This window comes from Nelumbo nucifera, chromosome 7 (genome assembly GCF_055504915.1).
Source record: "Nelumbo nucifera cultivar China Antique chromosome 7, China Antique-T2T, whole genome shotgun sequence".
Taxonomy (NCBI): Eukaryota; Viridiplantae; Streptophyta; class Magnoliopsida; order Proteales; family Nelumbonaceae; genus Nelumbo; species Nelumbo nucifera.
Window position 1 is genome coordinate 14290793 of NC_142655.1, and position 17251 is coordinate 14308043.

Below are 17251 nucleotides of genomic sequence, written 5' to 3' on the forward strand. Positions count from 1 at the left end.
TGTCAGCCGACTTCGATATGCTTAGTTTTGTCATGCTGTACCAGATTATGAGCTATATTAATAGCAGCCTGATTATCACAATAAAACATTAAGGGCTTCTCATAAGAAATACCCAACTCCTCAAATAATGACTTCAACCATAGGATTTCAGCCACACCATTAGCCATAGATCTATATTCAGCTTCAACACTAGAATGAGAAACAACACTTTGTTTCTTATTCCTCTAGGAGACAAGGTTACCTCCTACAAAGGCACAATATCCAGAGGTAAACCTTCTATCATCAACACTCCCAACCCAATCAGCATTTGCATAAACCTCTATCTTCATGTGATCATTATTCTTGAATAATATACCTCTACCTGGACATCTCTTCAAGTATGCTAATATCCTCTTAACTGCAAGGAGGTGAGTAGTTCTAGGAGAGTACATATATTGACTGACAACATTGACTGCATAACTGATGTCCGGTCGTGTGAGACAAAGATAGAGGAGTTTTCCAACTAATCGTTGGAACATAGCTTTGTCTTCAAGTGGCTCTCCACCCTCTGCACTGATCTTGTAATTCTGTTCAATAGGTGTATCTGTAGGCTTAACACCCAACTTTCCAGTTTCTTCCAATAGATCTAGAACATACTTCCTTTGAGAAATAAAAAACCCATGTTTAGATCTAGCAACCTCAATACCCAAGAAGTCGTAGCTCTCCCAGATCTTTCACCTCAAACTCTTGATGAAGGAGTTGTTTAAGAGACTCAATCTCACTGTTATCATTCCTTGTCACTACAATATCATCCACATATACAGCAAGAAAAGTCAAGGAAGAGTCTACTCTTTTAATGAACAATGTATGGTCTGACTGGGCCTGTACATAGCCGAATTTTTCAAGGGCTTGTCTGAATCTATCAAACCAAGTTCTGGGGGACTGCTTTAGTCCATACAAGGCTTTATTTAGTTGGCAAACCTTCTTTCCTGTCTCTACATCATAAAATCTAGGAGGTAACTGCATGTAGACTTCTTTCTGTAAGTCTCCATTGAGGAAGGCATTTTTAATATCCATCTGGAACAAGGGCGAGGAGTAACTGGCTGCAAGGGATAACAAAACTCTAATAGTGGTCATCTTTGCTACTGGAGCAAAAGTCTCCAAGTAGTCTATACCATAAGTCTGAGTAAATCCCTTTGCAACCAACGGGGCCTTATACCTTTCAATGGAACCATCAGCATTATGTTTCATAGTAAATACCCATCTACATCCAACCGGTTTCTTTCCTTTAGGCCGGTCAACTAGCTCCCAAGTATTATTCCTCAGAAGAGCATCCATTTCGACCTTCATTGCATCTTTCCACTCAGGAACTGACAAGGCTTCCTGCACTGTTCTGGGAATAGGAATATCAGCAATGGATGTGAGAAAGGACCTGTAAGAGGGGGACATGCGATCATAGGACAGGAACTGGGAAATGTAGTGAGCTGTGGATGTGGTGCAACGCCGTTTGCCTTTATGGACTGCAATGGGGAGGTCAAGGTCATCCAAAGGAGGTAAAGTAGCAATAGTGGAAGGTATCTCAGTGGGACCTGGATCTGATAAAGGGAATGTGGTACCTGGATCTGGATCCGCAGAAGGAACTGGGGCTGGCCTGGGCTGCTGATGACCGAAATCAACCTGCCTCCATTGCCTGTGATAGACTCTCAAATCCTGACACCTCTGACAACCCTCCCCATTACATCCCTCATCATTCAATGGAATAGGTAAAGGATCTTCTGATGAGTTAACCCCACTCTCACTACTCTCCCCCTGAGGAGAAACCCTAGGGTAATAGGGTACCTCCTCAAAGAAAGTAACATCCATCGAGACAAATCTCCTCCCAAAAGTAGGTTCATAGCAGCAATAACCCTTTTGAGTTTGTGATAGGTAGTGAACAGTGATGGCAAGCTAGTCATATGGGCAGATGCACCTGAGTCTATTACCCAACAATGTTTAGTGTTACCTGGAGCTAAAGCATGGTAAGCTAAGGCCCAAGTACCTTAATGAGCAAAGGCTGATGTGGGAGGAGCTGATGGTGGCTGAGATGATTGAGCTGAATTCCCAACTTCCTTTTCCAACTGAGTTAGGGCAGCCCGGACAACAACTAGGGTGTCTAGAGGCGTGCCTTTTGTGCCCGATGAGGATTTAGAATCGGTATTAACAGCCATATGAGCATTACCCCTTTTGTTCCTCAGTTTTGCTAGAACTAGATGAGGGTGCAACTTCCAACATGTGTCTTTAGTATGCTTAGGTTTCTTGCAATGTTCACACACTAGATCTCGCTTATCTTCCTTCTTTATATCCCTTTCCGTATCACCCCCAGACTTAGGTTTAACTGCTGCCAAGGATGGTGGGAAGGGCTGATGCTACATCATAACCTTCTCCTAGTCTTTTCACTATGCACTAAGGAGTAGGCTTGAGATAAGGTCACACTGTCCCTTGTTAGTATTTGTTGTCTCACAATATCATAGTCAGGATTCAAACCAGCTAGGAATTCAAAAACCCTATTATTTCAACTTGCTTTCTATAAGTCTGTGCATCCTTCTGACTTTCCCACTCAAGTATTTCTAGGTGATCAATTTCATGCCACAAAGATTTCAAGGTAGAGAAGTAAACCAAGATTGGTTTCTCTCCTTGCTTAAGGTTGTTAACCTCACACTTCAATTCATAAGCCCTAGCAACATTAAGGGGTTGGGAGTAAGTCTCTTTCATGACATCCCAAATTTCCTTGATTGTTTTTGCCCACAAATAGTTCCAGCTAATATGTGGTTGCATAGAGTTGCACAGCCATGTCATAACCAAATAGTTCTCCTGAACTTATTTGGTATAAGTTTGGTCCTCCTTAGTTGGTTCTTTCACATCTCCCAACAAGTAGCTGAGTTTTCCTCTACCCCCAATGGCCATCATGGCCGATTGAGCCCATTCTAAGTAGTTTGATCCATCAAACTTCACAGTTGTAATCTGAAAGGCATTCTCAAACATGTTACTAGAATTGCTAGTCCCAAAAACACCTTCCCCCTGATTCTTGAACTCCATTCTTGGTCAAGAATTAATAATAAAAAACCTTTTAAACTACTGTAATAGAAAACAGCACCCAAACAACTGATAACAGCCGGCCTAGGTCTTCCAAAGAACAAAGAAAACAGAATTTTGTATGAAACCAGTCCAAAATCTGATCTGAAACCAACAACAGTTCTGAATTTTAGGGTTTTCTCTCCAAACCCTAAAGGACAAAACAGATTTTCCAGCCGCACCTCTCAAAATAGACCAAGATGATTTTTTCCAAGGTTATTCTCATGAAAAAACTTACTTTATGAAAGAAAATCTCTGGCCGCCACCTTCTGTCTGATGCAAAACCCTAATCTTGAGGATCCGAAGCCTTTTCTGATTCTTCCTGACTACTAGAACTCTCCCAACCTTCTACAATCTTCTTAGTTGCAGCCGCGCACTACCAGTAACCTCCAAGAATCAGCCGATCCTCCTTCTTTGTTGAAAAACTTCTAAACCTAGGAAATTCTCATGTAGTCAATCTAATTAGACTAACATAAGAGCTCCTAGGTCGACTTTGATACCAAGTAGTCGATCAAGACTACAATCAGTCTTGAATTCAAAAGAAAAGCAAGAAGAAATTTCAGAAGAGAAGAAGAAGAGAGGGAGAAAAAGAAGAAGCACACGAAGAGATTTTGAAAAGAGAGAGAGGGTTGATCAGTTGATCTGCCGACCCACTCTTAATATTTATATATGTTGACTAATTGTAAAAGGGCTGAATTGCCCTTATTGCTTACATGGCAAATAAACTAATAATAAAGCTGAAATAACAAGCTGTAATAACAAACTGAAATAACTACCAACTAACACTGACATAACTAACAAAAATATGCTGCCATACGAACACAGTGGGGACCATAGCAGTGGGGTCCACATCAGTGTTCTCTACACAGCCATCATGTAGTGTATTCAGGAAGATACAAACTCTAAGCTCTTCTCTAATGGCCTGAGGCACATGAGGATATTAGTTGCCAAGTCTTTTAGACCAGCCAATTGCATTCCTATTTCAGAAGGGTTAAATGGAATCTTAGTGGATTTAGGTATTGAGGGATGGGGCAATGCTAGATCTTTAATAACTGAAAATTGCATTAAATTAATTAAAGTAAATGAGTGTGGATTAGAGCTGGAAAACAATTGAGCCACCTTTTAACTTTACATTCAGAACCCTATTACAATTGTGCCTAGAATAGATGCTCACTGTAGACTCCCTTTTAGCTAATGAGCCAGCCATCCCATTTGCAGTTCCCCTAGTCCATTTGGAAGTGGCTCCCAACTCCTTTGCTTTCATTTGTTTGTAATTATGATTTGCATTCCCATCTGATACAAAATTTGTACTTTTTTCTCTTTTACACTCACTGGCAGTGCATACTTTGCATCCCAAAAACTGATGCAAAATTTGCACCACCTTCCTCCTACCCCAATTCTTTCTCAAGTGCCAATCACATCATCTTGCATCCTACCTCACTCCTAGACAGATACCCCTCCTCCCTACCCCCATTCTCTTTCATTTAAAACGGAGGTCACTTAATTTTAGTTCCTATTTTACTTCTCAAATAAATAAGACAAAGCCAAATCTGAAGTGAAAGTAAACCAGAATTGCACTGAGTGCAAATTTGCACTGCAACCAAACGCAGCCTTAGACACCTATAGGCCCAAATGCCTGAATTGTTATTATACAAGATGTAACTAATTTTGAATCCCCCTCCACCTCCACCTGCTGAAGTCCAAGCTGTTTAGCTATTCTCATCCCTTGTAAAAGTGTCATTGCCTCGGATTTTAAAGAGCCTCCAATACCAATCAGACCTGAGTACATTGCCACTACCACACCTTTATCATCCATAAATACACCTCCAATCCATGACAGGCCTGGATTGGTTAGACCATCAGAATTCAGTTTCACTCTACTGTTTAATACTTTGACAGAGGCTTCCATTCCAAGTAAACTTTGTCTTTAATTGTTGAAGAGTTTTCCACCACTCCTCAAGCTCTTCTAATGTCATCCATAGAGAAATATTTGGAAGCCTCCATTCAAAATTTTTTGCCACTTTTTCAAGTGCTTAACCCCAGAATTGATTTCCATTCCACCATTTCTTGATACCTGATTTGGGTATTAGTTTATCTGATTCAATCTGATATGTTTGCAGCCCTATATCATTTCAAAATTTGTAAATTAAATTATATTGGATGGTTCCTCTTACTGGTTCTTTTTTTTTTTTTGGATTATCTCTATTGAAGAGAGAAGGAGAAAGATAATTTTAATATGTGCACTTTATCCGTAAAAATAATGTTGAGCAAACAGTACAGGTGCACTAAGGAAGCTTAGGAAGACTAGTTATTGTTGACTAGAGGAATTCAAATTTTTTAATCATACTCTTGCAAGTTGGATTAGAGATGCAGTCTAACCAATCACCATTGTTTGTACACATGTCCATGTCAAGGGCTTTTTGTGTTGTTTTCTATGGTATTGTTTTGGTAATAATACCAACTTATATGGACACATGCAAGGCATTGCAGAGAGCGCATATCTAATTCTGTTAAATCCTTCACTTGGCCAAGTACCCATTTTGGAATTTCTGTACTTATGGGCTATTTTTGGATTGACCTAAGAGAAGAAAAAGAAATTTAATTCTCATTCCCCACCTCAATAATATGGACAAATGCAAGGCATTACAGAGAGCACGTCTCTAATTCTATTGAATCCTTCACTTGGCCTAGTACCCATTTTGGAATTTCTGTTTTTATGGACAGATACTTTGTACTGGCCTAAAAGAAGAGAAAGAAATTTAATTATCATTTCCCACCTCAGTAAATAATTGGTTAACATTCAAAAAGAAACCCACAGAAAAAATACAATCCATTTACTTCCAGTTCAGGGATAACTCTCCCATATTCACCTCATTTCAATTCCCTGTAATAAAAAATCAAAACTAATGAGAACTCCCCCCAACCTCTTCTTGTTGAACTGCCTTTCCCTATCCCTATCTCCCATTCCAAACTTGATTCTTCCAGTTTATCCCATTATAATGAAGCCAACAAAGCTTTTTACTTATCTCCCCTCCAAGTTGCAATAGCCTCCCTTATGTTTGATGTAAGTTATTCTCACTAAGGATTTTTTTTCCTGCTGCTCCTTCACCATATTCCTTGGTTCAATATCCCCCCAAGAAAAGCCCCCAATTTTTTACAAATGCCAACTCTTCTCTCAAGAATCTTTGGGTTCTTTTCCTAATATCTATTCTTCTTACCCTATCTAATTAGGCCTCCTTATCAGTTTTAGCTTACAATTTCATCTCATCACCCTGCTAGGGGTGCAAGACTTTAAACTGCATCAAGCTAGGCCCATTCAAATTTTAGCAAATGTTCAGCCCAAGTTGCTGCCCTAGACCCTGCTCAACTAGGTTTTCTAATAGCCAAACTTGTGTTGATTATCAGAGTTAGGGACCATGCAACAAAATATATACTCTACCTTCGTTCTTAAATTTTAATTATAAGTATTTTAAGATACCCCCTCCCGATGAGGCATGTGAAGTTTCAAAAGTTGTGACCCAGACCTATCTTTGGATTTGCAGATATCAGGGCATGACGGGGGAACCGGGGCTAGTCCAATAAGTTCTATTAAGCATGCTGGTGGTCCTTGGGAACTTGGACTTACAGAAACACACCAGGTTTATGTGATATGCTTTTTTTTTTATTCCTATTTCTTTTTCTTTCGAGAATGTCTGTGTTGCTTTATTATTGATACCTTCTGCAGACTCTTATTGAAAACGGGCTTAGGGAAAGGGTTATTCTAAGAGTTGATGGTGGCTTCAAAAGCGGGGTTGATGTCTTAATGGCTGCAGCCATGGGTGCTGATGAATATGGATTTGGTTCTGTGGCAATGATTGCTACCGGATGTGTAATGGCGCGCATATGCCACACTAATAACTGCCCTGTTGGAGTAGCGAGTCAGGTACAATGGTTTATGATTTTGTAATATCATATTCATATCTTGTGTCCTTTCTAACATCCATTAGCTTTTCATCAAAATTACCTTCAGAGAGAAGAACTCCGTGCTCGTTTCCCTGGTGTGCCTGGTGATCTGGTCAATTACTTTATGTATGTTGCTGAGGAGGTGAGGCATTTGAACGCTTATCAATTTATTAGGAAAATTACTGTTGTATGTAGCATTTCAAGTAATAATTTGTTTTCCTCAGCATCCTAGTCCTGGATTCTAAACTTTAGGAAAATTACCGCTGTATCTGCAAATTTTTGCTAATCAAACTTTAAGCATCCATCCAGGTCAGAGGCATCTTGGCGCAACTGGGCTATGAGAAAATGGATGATATAATTGGACGAACTGATATATTAAGACCACGGAATATATCACTAGTGAAAACTCAACATCTTGACCTCAGTTACATTCTCTCTGTATGTACTGAAATACATTTCTTCGTTAAACTTTCTATTTGTTAATTGTATGTTTCGAACTATATTTTTTTCACATAGTTATTGATAAAAGAACTATATGTTTTTCACATAGTTTCTTGCCTATTGTTAAGAACCACCTTTTGTCTTCAGAGTGTAGGTCTTCCAAAGTTGAGCAGCACTAAAATCAGGAATCAAGATGTTCACACTAATGGGCCTGTTCTAGATGATGTTATACTTTCAGATCCAGAGGTAATTTTTTTTTTTTTTTTGAAAAAAGGTAAAGTAATTTATTCAGAATAAAAGAAGGTTACAACAAGGCCCAGGCCACTAGATCTACCTGGGCCCAAAACAGATTACAAGAACATCCATGATTTAGTGCAAAATAAGGGAGATACATTATGATTTTTAAATTCCTCATTTACAAGTACCATATTCCAAGATAATTATTTTACAATGACTAGTTCAGATAAATATAATGTTTTACATTAATAATGTTGATTTTGAGTCGGATTACATGGTCATGGTCTCGTGGACTTTCTGGTCTTTTAATGTAGAAGTCATGGAATATGGTAAAAAGCTTCTTAGTAAGTCTGCAGTTTACTTTTTCTTCCAGGGTTGAAGCCATATAGATCTAATCAAAAAACCATATGCAGAATTAACAAAGATGATTAATACATGCTAAACCTCCTAGGTTTTTAGAGATTTTTGGAGATTTTTTGTTCAGATTTTCAGTACTAAGAATGAAGCTCTAGAGATCCCCTCCTGAAAAAAAAAAAGAAAAAAACAATGATTGGGGATTTTGTTTGATTGATGTTATTCATAGCTGATTCATTGTGGTGCTCAATGTTTTTTTATTCAAAATAGATTTATGAACCTAAAAAATCAAGTTTTCTTGAATTTTATGGGGTTTTGAATGACAACATCCTATTTCTCATCTTCAATTTTAGCATGATCTAGTCAATATCATATGATCTTCTATTTCTTATCAAGATCTATGATACTTGTTGGTAGTAGTGAGAAATTCTTTGATATTAATGAAGTCCACTAGCAGTAGTTCCAAGCAAAACTTTCATCCTAGCTTTGTTTCTAGTGGCCCTATAGAGTATCCCTTGTTATGAATTTTCAAATCAAGGTAAAACAAAATGTCACATTGAGTTATCTCTTCTTACCCAATCCTAAGTGTACCTTGATTTGCACTCCTTAAATAGCATATATTCTATTTTGGTCCTACACTCCTACTTATTTGAAAACCTTGATGAACGAAAAAAATAATAAAATAAAAATGATGTGAATATGTTTTGAGTTTGTTTTTGTAGTAGGACCTCAAATAGTTGTCTTGGGAAGCTTTGTAGTCAATTTCGTTCCAGGGGTCATTTCATAATTTGATTTCTGGTCAAGGGCAGTTTGGGTGCACCATTGTTTGGTTTTGGTCCCCTGGGTGTTCTTGTAACTAAATTAATCTTTTGGGGGTCGTTCAAAGTTATTTTTGTTCTGTAGGAGTTGAAGGGGAGACATTCTAGGGTAATTATCAAAAAAAAAAAGGGGAGACATTCTTGGGGCTTTATGTATAAATATTTTAGTTGGCTTGCTTCCTGAGCAAGCCATTGAGTCTAATAAAAGAGAAGGGGGTTGTTTCTGTGGGGATCTTTTGGTTCTCTTATTTTGAGATGTAGGTCAACCCCAGCTAGGGTTGACATCTCTGCATGTCCTTGTGAGAGGCCAGCTAGATGCCCTTATTAAAGTAGCAAAACAGTTCCAGGAGAAGTTCTACTTCGGGGTCAGTTCCAAAGTCTATAAGAATCCAGTTTGTTTTTGTTGTTTTCAGTGGTTTATTGCTGTGTTTATTGTTGTTCACTTGAAGTGCTGCATATATCTTGCTTATCTATCCACATCAAGCCTCTTGTTTAAGATTATATGGATGAGAAGTGCAAAAGAAATGTTGCATGTGCCTGCCAACCATGGACTAAGATGAATATCTTAAACAATGCTAGAAATCCCTCTTTCTCTACTTCTCTATCTTGAAAGTTGAAATTACTTTGAGATGAAATTGATCATCTTGAAACTATAGAATGTCAGAGTGCTGAAGATGTTGTAACACATTGGAAGCTGGTAAAGCATACTAGGGTTTCGAATTCATGGAAGGATTGAACCTAGAATATAATCTTATAACATATAGAATGGGAGAATGCTAAAGATGCTGTAACACATTGGAGTATATCATAATAAGGTTTCAAATTCATGGAAGGATTGAACCTAGAACATGATCTTATTTGTTAACACATTTTACCCTTGATACAATTTGTGCTTTCTCAGGATTTTTGGTTGGTGCATACTAGTGAGGAGTGTAGAAGACATGTGATGTTACAAGATCCTATATAGTCCACTTTTAACTTGTTTAATAGCTAAAATCAAAGACTCAATGTACTGGAAAGGGAAGAAATGTGGATGAAAGGAGATTGCTTGTGATGATGAGATGTGTTAGAAACTTAATCCTCATTTAAAACTAGAAAGACTTTGAAACAACACCACCAAGAAAGGGAATACTAATGTGGTCACTGCTGCACCTATAGAAGGAGAAATGCCTCCAACTTTTCCAGGACCACCAGATTTTCCTTCCTTGGAGAGAGTAACATTTGCTTAGGCTGAGGTGGAATCAGTGTTACATGGACATGGGAATCAGTATGTGACACGTTTAACTCAGAAAGACTAAACGAAAGAATTTGTGCACCACCCAACCCTGCTATACAATCAAAGTCTGACCACCCAATCCTACTATTCAATCAGAGAAGCCCAAAACAGATTTTCCCTAGAGACCCCTTGTTTGACTATTGTATCTGCCAAACCATTTGCTGGTCAATTTACCCATTTAAACATTGCCTATATCTCGCTTGCAATCTGCCAGATTTCTCTTAGGACTTGCCTTCGGTCCAAACTCTTTGGCTATCATTATTCATCCAGCTCACCACCAGCATAGAATCCTCTTCAACCTCCACTTGTCTCAAGATTATCTGCTTGGCTTCAGTCCATGTAACAAGGCTGTGATTTCTGCATTTAAAGTCTCCATATCCTATTGGTGCAATAGTTGAACCATTCCCATCCCTAAATGCTCCCCCAATACCCAATGGTTCAGGGTTGCCAAAGGCAATCCCGTCAAAATTCAATTTGATTCTGTTATTACATGGTGGAGCCCACTGTTCTTGAATTTTGATCTCAATGTGGAGGAAGCTGCTATTGCACCCCAGCCTCTAATCATGTCATCCACACTATAGTCCTTAAAAATCTCCATTGTTTTAACCCAATGAAAATCCATGGTTGCCAAAAATCTCCATTATTTTAACCAAAAGAGAATCCATTGATATTACTGTGATAATCAGTATGCAATCAACATAGATAGCACAAAATCCTATCCTGCATGATCAAACAAAGAACAAAACCAACACTGAGAAAGAAAGATGTCTGGTGAAGTTTGTTTGTCATTTGTTAAGTTTGATCTACATTTGGTTGATGCATTGACCAAGGAACTTACCAAGTCCAAATTGGACCATGGTCTAGGGAATCTAGGTATGGTCATAGTTTAAGATGGCAACAAATTTTCTAATATTTTCTAATATGAGCAGAAGAACAAAAACCAGGCCAGCCAAGGTAAATATGAAGCATTTGAACTGATGAACTATATGGTTTCTCATATAGTAACACCTAGTAGAAGTCAACTGCTATTTATCATAAAAGGGTGAAAAGGCCTATTTTAAGCTGACATTTCTACAGTAGCTACTAAAAGTTTAGAGTCAGAAATTCTCTGAAAAGGAAAGATAAGAGACTCTTAGTGAAACTATAAGAATGTCATGATATTCATGATATTTGGATCAGAAAACTAATGGAGAATCCTTTATTGCTCATGAATGTGAAGTTTTCATTAAATGCAGTTTACTTGTGCAACCTGAAGGTACTTAATGTCCTAACTGGATAATATTGGGATGAAAAAATGGAACATCAGAAACTAGAACAACTTCATCCCATCTGTTTCCTGCTTTCATTTCAGGGATAAGTGGGAAAGGTTTAGATGGCTCAAATTGTTCTTTTTCTTATTGTTCACCTATAAGCCACTTGAGTTACAGGGTAGATTAAGTTTTTTACTTTAAATAGCCTTAGAGATTCTCACCTAAGCATCTAAGATTATGTCAAATACTTCTCTTAAGCCTCCACAAGTACGCCATATTTAGTCGACACAAGCTTTTTGTGACAGTTTTTTTGAACAAAACAATCATTTGGGTTTTTACCAAGTAGTCTGTTTCTACTGGGATTGTTAGCTCAAAAGGTTCTACTAGTCTTTGAACCGAAGATTCCTCTTTGTGGGTATCTTATTTGGAAAAGTTCAAAATTGCAAAATGTTTGTCTCTCCACCATTTTGCCCTGCCTTATGATTATTTTGGAAATTATTTTGATCCTGTTTTGAAGAAAAATACATCAAGTAAACAGGAAGAAAAGATAAATTATTTCTTGAGCAGGTACTTATTCCATAACCGTTCACAAGGGTTCAAAGATTGACCAATCCTTGGATATGTGTAGTTGTAAATATACAGCTTTACATCAACTACCAGTGTTAGGAGACTTCTTTAATATTTTATCTTTCTATGTGGTTTTCTATATATAACTCTAAAGTTTGCTGTTTTCTGTGTCACACTTACGAAGCCTGTCTTTTTTGTCCAGATATCTGATGCAATTGAAAATGAGAAAGTAGTTAATAAAACCATAAAGATCTACAATGTTGACCGTGCTGTTTGCGGTCGTATAGCTGGTGTGGTTGCAAAGAAATATGGGGATACAGGATTTGCTGGACAGTTGAACATAACGTAAGTGCAAAATCTTACAGCAGAAGCATTGGAAACTCTACTAACATTGCCTCTTTATGAAAACACAAACCATGTGACATAATTCTTTGTTTATTTCATCTCTCCAGATTTACAGGAAGTGCTGGGCAATCATTTGCATGTTTTTTGACTCCTGGGATGAACATTCGACTGATTGGAGAGGCTAACGACTATGTCGGCAAGGTATTTTGATGCATGTGAATTCCATCTTAAATCAGCTATGAAACCTCTTAACATCATTATGGAACATTTCAGAGTATGGCTGGTGGTGAGTTGGTTGTAACTCCTGTTGAAAATACTGGGTTCTGCCCTGAGGATGCAACTATAGTAGGAAACACCTGCCTATACGGAGCAACCGGTGGTCAAGTTTTTGTTAGAGGAAAAGCTGGGGAACGTTTTGCTGTGAGGAACTCTCTTGCTCAAGCTGTGGTAGAGGGGACTGGAGATCATTGTTGTGAGTACATGACAGGAGGTTGTGTGGTTGTGCTTGGAAAGTGAGTATCTCTCTTCAACCTGCTTTATTGTGGTTAAGAACATCATGGGAATGGACTAAATTTTTAGTGTCATTCCTATGTTCTATTTTGACAGAGTGGGTCGGAATGTAGCTGCTGGAATGACTGGGGGTTTGGCATACATTCTTGATGAAGATGATACACTCATACCCAAGGTTTGTAAGAAATATATATGATATTGAAATCAGTGATAATTGAAATTTACACTTCTCAGGATATTTTCTCAAGGCATGTTTCCTAGGAAATGGAGTCATGCAGGTTTCACTCGAGTAAATGCTGACTCATTCCCTCTTTTTGTCACTTGCCCTTAAGTTGAACTCATAAAAGACAATTTCATGCAAATTTGGAAAGAATTCATGGTTATTTATCAACTGAAGTTTCATGGACAAAAAATGCAAACTGTTACTTAGCTTTTTTCCATATAGATCTGACATTCCTGATATGTAATTCCTATTTTGCGTTAATTTGCATTTCTTCATTTTTCAAGTTACTTCTAAAATGTATATCACTTTTCGAGTTTCATTTCCTGAAAATGTGAACAGGTAAATAAGGAAATTGTGAAGATTCAGAGAGTGAATGCCCCTGCAGGGCAGATCCAGCTAAAAAGCCTCATAGAAGCACATGTTGTAAGTACACCCAACTACCTGCCTATGAATACAAACACGTATGCATTGGCATTGCCTTAATTTGAACGTATAGCAACTTAAAGGCGTGTATTCCTCTTCCTTCTGAAGGAAAAAACTGGAAGCAACAAAGGCTCTGCCATTCTGAAAGACTGGGAAGCATATTTGCCGCTCTTTTGGCAGCTGGTTCCACCTAGTGAAGAAGACACACCGGAAGCTTGTGCAGATTTTGAAAGAATATCACCTGGACAGGTGACATTGCAGAAAGCTTAGGACAGTGATACATGCATTGAGGTGAAGGTGCCACCTTCAAAATAAATACAGGCAAATCCAGAGCAGTATCTAACATTTGTAGGCAGAGATAGGAAGTTGAATTCTTCAAAATAAATAGTTGCACAAGGCATGAGGATCTCAAAAATGCTTAGAATCACCATTTTATGTCCTGTAAATAGAAGGTGCCACAACAAGCAGTTGGAGGCCTTGGGTTTTACAGAGGAAGCATTCATCCTTCCTAGCATGGTAGGGCTGTTGTAAAATGAATGCCACTATACTATCGGAACTGTAAGCTAAGGCATTTAGATATGTCAAAAAATTATCTTTTTTGGATGGCCAATGGCCACAATTATTTGTCTGTAATTTAAACAGAGACAATATCATGCAATAGAAATTTCTCGTTTTCACATTAAAACAGTTTGAGGAATCTAATAGAATCATGCCGTCTGAATGCAATAAATGAGTGCCACATAATAATTTAAAATCAAAACATAATATGGTAACACTCTACCACCAGTTTGTGGTGGCATCCTTTTCAAGTGGGCAGTGAAGAGTGTTCCCCTTACCCCAAAAACGTTTGACTAGCAATTTTAATCTCTGATATTTGATATAATATGGTGACACTCTACCACCAAGAGTCTTGTGATTCTATGAAATTCCAATTGAAAGGTTTTTTGTTGACCGAGCTCTGCCATCCGGCACCATCAGAACCAATGTCCAAAATATTAGTGTTACACGGTGTATCGATGAGCTTGTAAATCGATGCATATTGTAATATGGATTGGATATATATGGATATGATGGAAAGGTTTGAATGCATCTAAATACAACAAGAAAATTCTTACAAAATCTACAAATATGTTAATAAGGTATAAACATATAGAAAGCATGTATTCCTATGGTTTATATGAAAAAATATGTTATCTATTCTATATATAAAGTGAATCAGTCCACGTGTTACCTCCCTCCAAAATTTGTTCTAAAATCCCCATTCTTAATTTCTCCTTTTTTTTGAATTTTCATATTTTTTAAAGCCATGTAATTGGGCACATTGAACCAATCACGTTTCTCCTTTTCCCACCCTTATTAAAGGTTCGAATTAGATTTCCAAATGCCTAAAAATCTTCTTAAAATCTCTCTCTAAAACCTCTCCAAAATTTCTCCAACACATTAGGAAACCTCTCCAGTCAGTTTTCACTCTATGCTCATTGCACTTTCTTCACCTTGCCAATTGAATGAGAGATGTTTTATGTTCCAATACATCTGTGTGGAGACGTTTTAAATGGAAAACCCAGCAGTCAATCACGATAGTGGTTCTTCTTAATTCCTACACCTCTTCATTTTCAGTTTTTCATTTGTTATCTTTGTAAACTAACAATTTTTCTCCTTCAATGATGGATGTCGGATTAATCATGCATCGACAACTTTGAATTTGAGGTTGAAGAGGACTAGAGGAGGATCATCTTGATTTCCCCTAAAAGTCATTGTGTATCATTTCATTTTATTTATTTGTTTTGTTAATTTCATTCATTCGAACTTTGTTTTATTTCAGTTGCAAACTTCTGTTGTAGACCGCTTCTGTTGAGGTATTAGGTAGGTGTTTCACTTGTAGATAGCGTCAACCCACATATACTATTACGAACCGCTTTAGTTTTTTGTGTTATTTGTTGTATAAAATAGTACCTTGTTTGATAATAGGTAATTACAACTCTATCCAACATTATCTATTATTATTAGTTTGGTTTGATAAAGATTAGATAGAGTAGGAGTCTCATTAGGCAGATCCAAAATGGATTTATCACGGGAGCTGGGCTTCTCACATGTAGGTCCCTCAATAGCCTTAATACTTTTGGTTAGGAGATAGATTATGCTAAGAATAAAAGAAATAGAGAGAAATGGGATTGGACCTATTTGAAAAACAGCCGAAATAGGAGCAAGAAACATTTCTAAAAAAATGAAAGAAAAAGATAAAAAAAATAGGTTCTACATAGCCTGTTTTGTCGTTCAAATGAAGACAACAGACAGATTAAGTAGGTTACAAAGGACCGTTGAAGCCATACACTCCTAAAGCTCAATTCATGACAAAAACCAAGGAGGAGGTTGCTGCAATCAACGTTGTAGACAAGGCATGATTTCGACCATACCGAGTTTGAAAGCTTTTCAAAGTGGTTGGGGTGTGTGTTCTTTTAAAATAACAATAATAATCCAATGGGGTTCTTATTTATTTTTTAATGCATTTAGAAGGTTATGATAAGAGAAAACAGTCAGAGCTCAGACCTTGCAGCTCTTAAATACTGAGTCTAAGTGATTCTACAAATTTTGTGGTAAGTTGGTGTTAGAATCCAAGGAGTTATTGTATTTAATATTTAATGTTCCATTAATTGCTTTTAAGGTTTCAGAACATGATTAGGCAGAAGTCTGTTGCCTCATTTTATTTTTTTTTTGAAAATAAAAAGAAATGTACTACACACAACGTTAATGGGGTAATGTGTCCCCAAAAGTCAGCAGAACAAATAAAAAGAAAAGATGAAAGAGATGCGATGCTAAAATCTAGAGAAGAAAAAGAAAGAGCCTCTCGAGTCAGCCAGTTAGCCGCCTGATTTGTTTCTCTGTAGACATGTTGATAATGAAGATCTCCTTCGAACAGATCTCTCTTCCATAAGCAACTTGATATAGCACCTTCCAGATTCCAAGGAACATCCACTTTTCTTTTGAGGCAGGAGATGACAAGAGACGAATCTCCATCTATGATGATAGAAAACTCCCTATAGCTTGTAGCTTGGACATGGGCTTCACATGCAGCCCAAGCTTCAGCCTGGTTGATGGGACATAGGCTTCCCTATAGTCGGTCTGTTGCCTCATTTAGAAGGTAAATACTAAATACTATTATTTGATGGGACATAGGCTTCCCAAAATTCATATTCTATGCATTCATACTCGCCCGTGAATTGGCATCAATTCCGAACTGACACCTACCCCCTAATGTACTTTGAGCTTACAAATTCTGACCCTGGGCTGAACTGTCATTTTCCCTAAAAAAAGTTATCTATTACAAGTTAAAGGGGCTAAAAGGGCTAGGGGGCAGATGAAAGACGAACCCATATAGTTGGGATAAGACTCCAATGATAATAATGATAATAATATTAAAGAATAAAATTAATTATCTAAAATATAATCAAAATAATGTAAATAAAAAATAAATAATTTTTTATTAAAAAATAATTAGTTGATATTATAATATCACAAATATCAAAAATCATTAAAATTTGAGAATGCTACAATTTTCATTTTGCCTCAATTATGCTTAATAAAACCTGTGCATGGCACAGATCGTGACTAACTAGTAATCAATATAGTGAGCATGGTTTTCAAAACAGGACCGGACGGTTGGACCAAAAAAATTGGGAACCAGTCAGGTCCGTTTACCCCAGAACCGTTATTTCCTCAAAAATCGTTGATTTGGTCAGTAAACCGCTGAATCAGGTAGTTGAACCATTCAAACTGT

At 37.5% G+C, this 17251-nt stretch overlaps 1 protein-coding gene across 1 annotated transcript in view; it reads left to right on the forward strand.

The window, feature by feature from the left end:
- Positions 1 to 14161, forward strand: part of LOC104611350 (ferredoxin-dependent glutamate synthase, chloroplastic) — a 109541-nt gene extending 95380 nt beyond the window's left edge. Inside the window, exons 23-33 of the mRNA XM_010278368.3 lie at positions 6633 to 6728; positions 6815 to 7012; positions 7100 to 7174; positions 7342 to 7470; positions 7621 to 7719; positions 12178 to 12320; positions 12428 to 12521; positions 12594 to 12832; positions 12927 to 13005; positions 13393 to 13476; positions 13585 to 14161. Of these exons, the coding sequence (XP_010276670.1) occupies positions 6633 to 6728; positions 6815 to 7012; positions 7100 to 7174; positions 7342 to 7470; positions 7621 to 7719; positions 12178 to 12320; positions 12428 to 12521; positions 12594 to 12832; positions 12927 to 13005; positions 13393 to 13476; positions 13585 to 13746 (1398 nt within the window). The 3' untranslated portion in view covers positions 13747 to 14161. The remainder of the gene's footprint in view (positions 1 to 6632; positions 6729 to 6814; positions 7013 to 7099; positions 7175 to 7341; positions 7471 to 7620; positions 7720 to 12177; positions 12321 to 12427; positions 12522 to 12593; positions 12833 to 12926; positions 13006 to 13392; positions 13477 to 13584) is intronic.
- The last annotated feature ends 3090 nt before the right edge of the window (positions 14162 to 17251 follow it).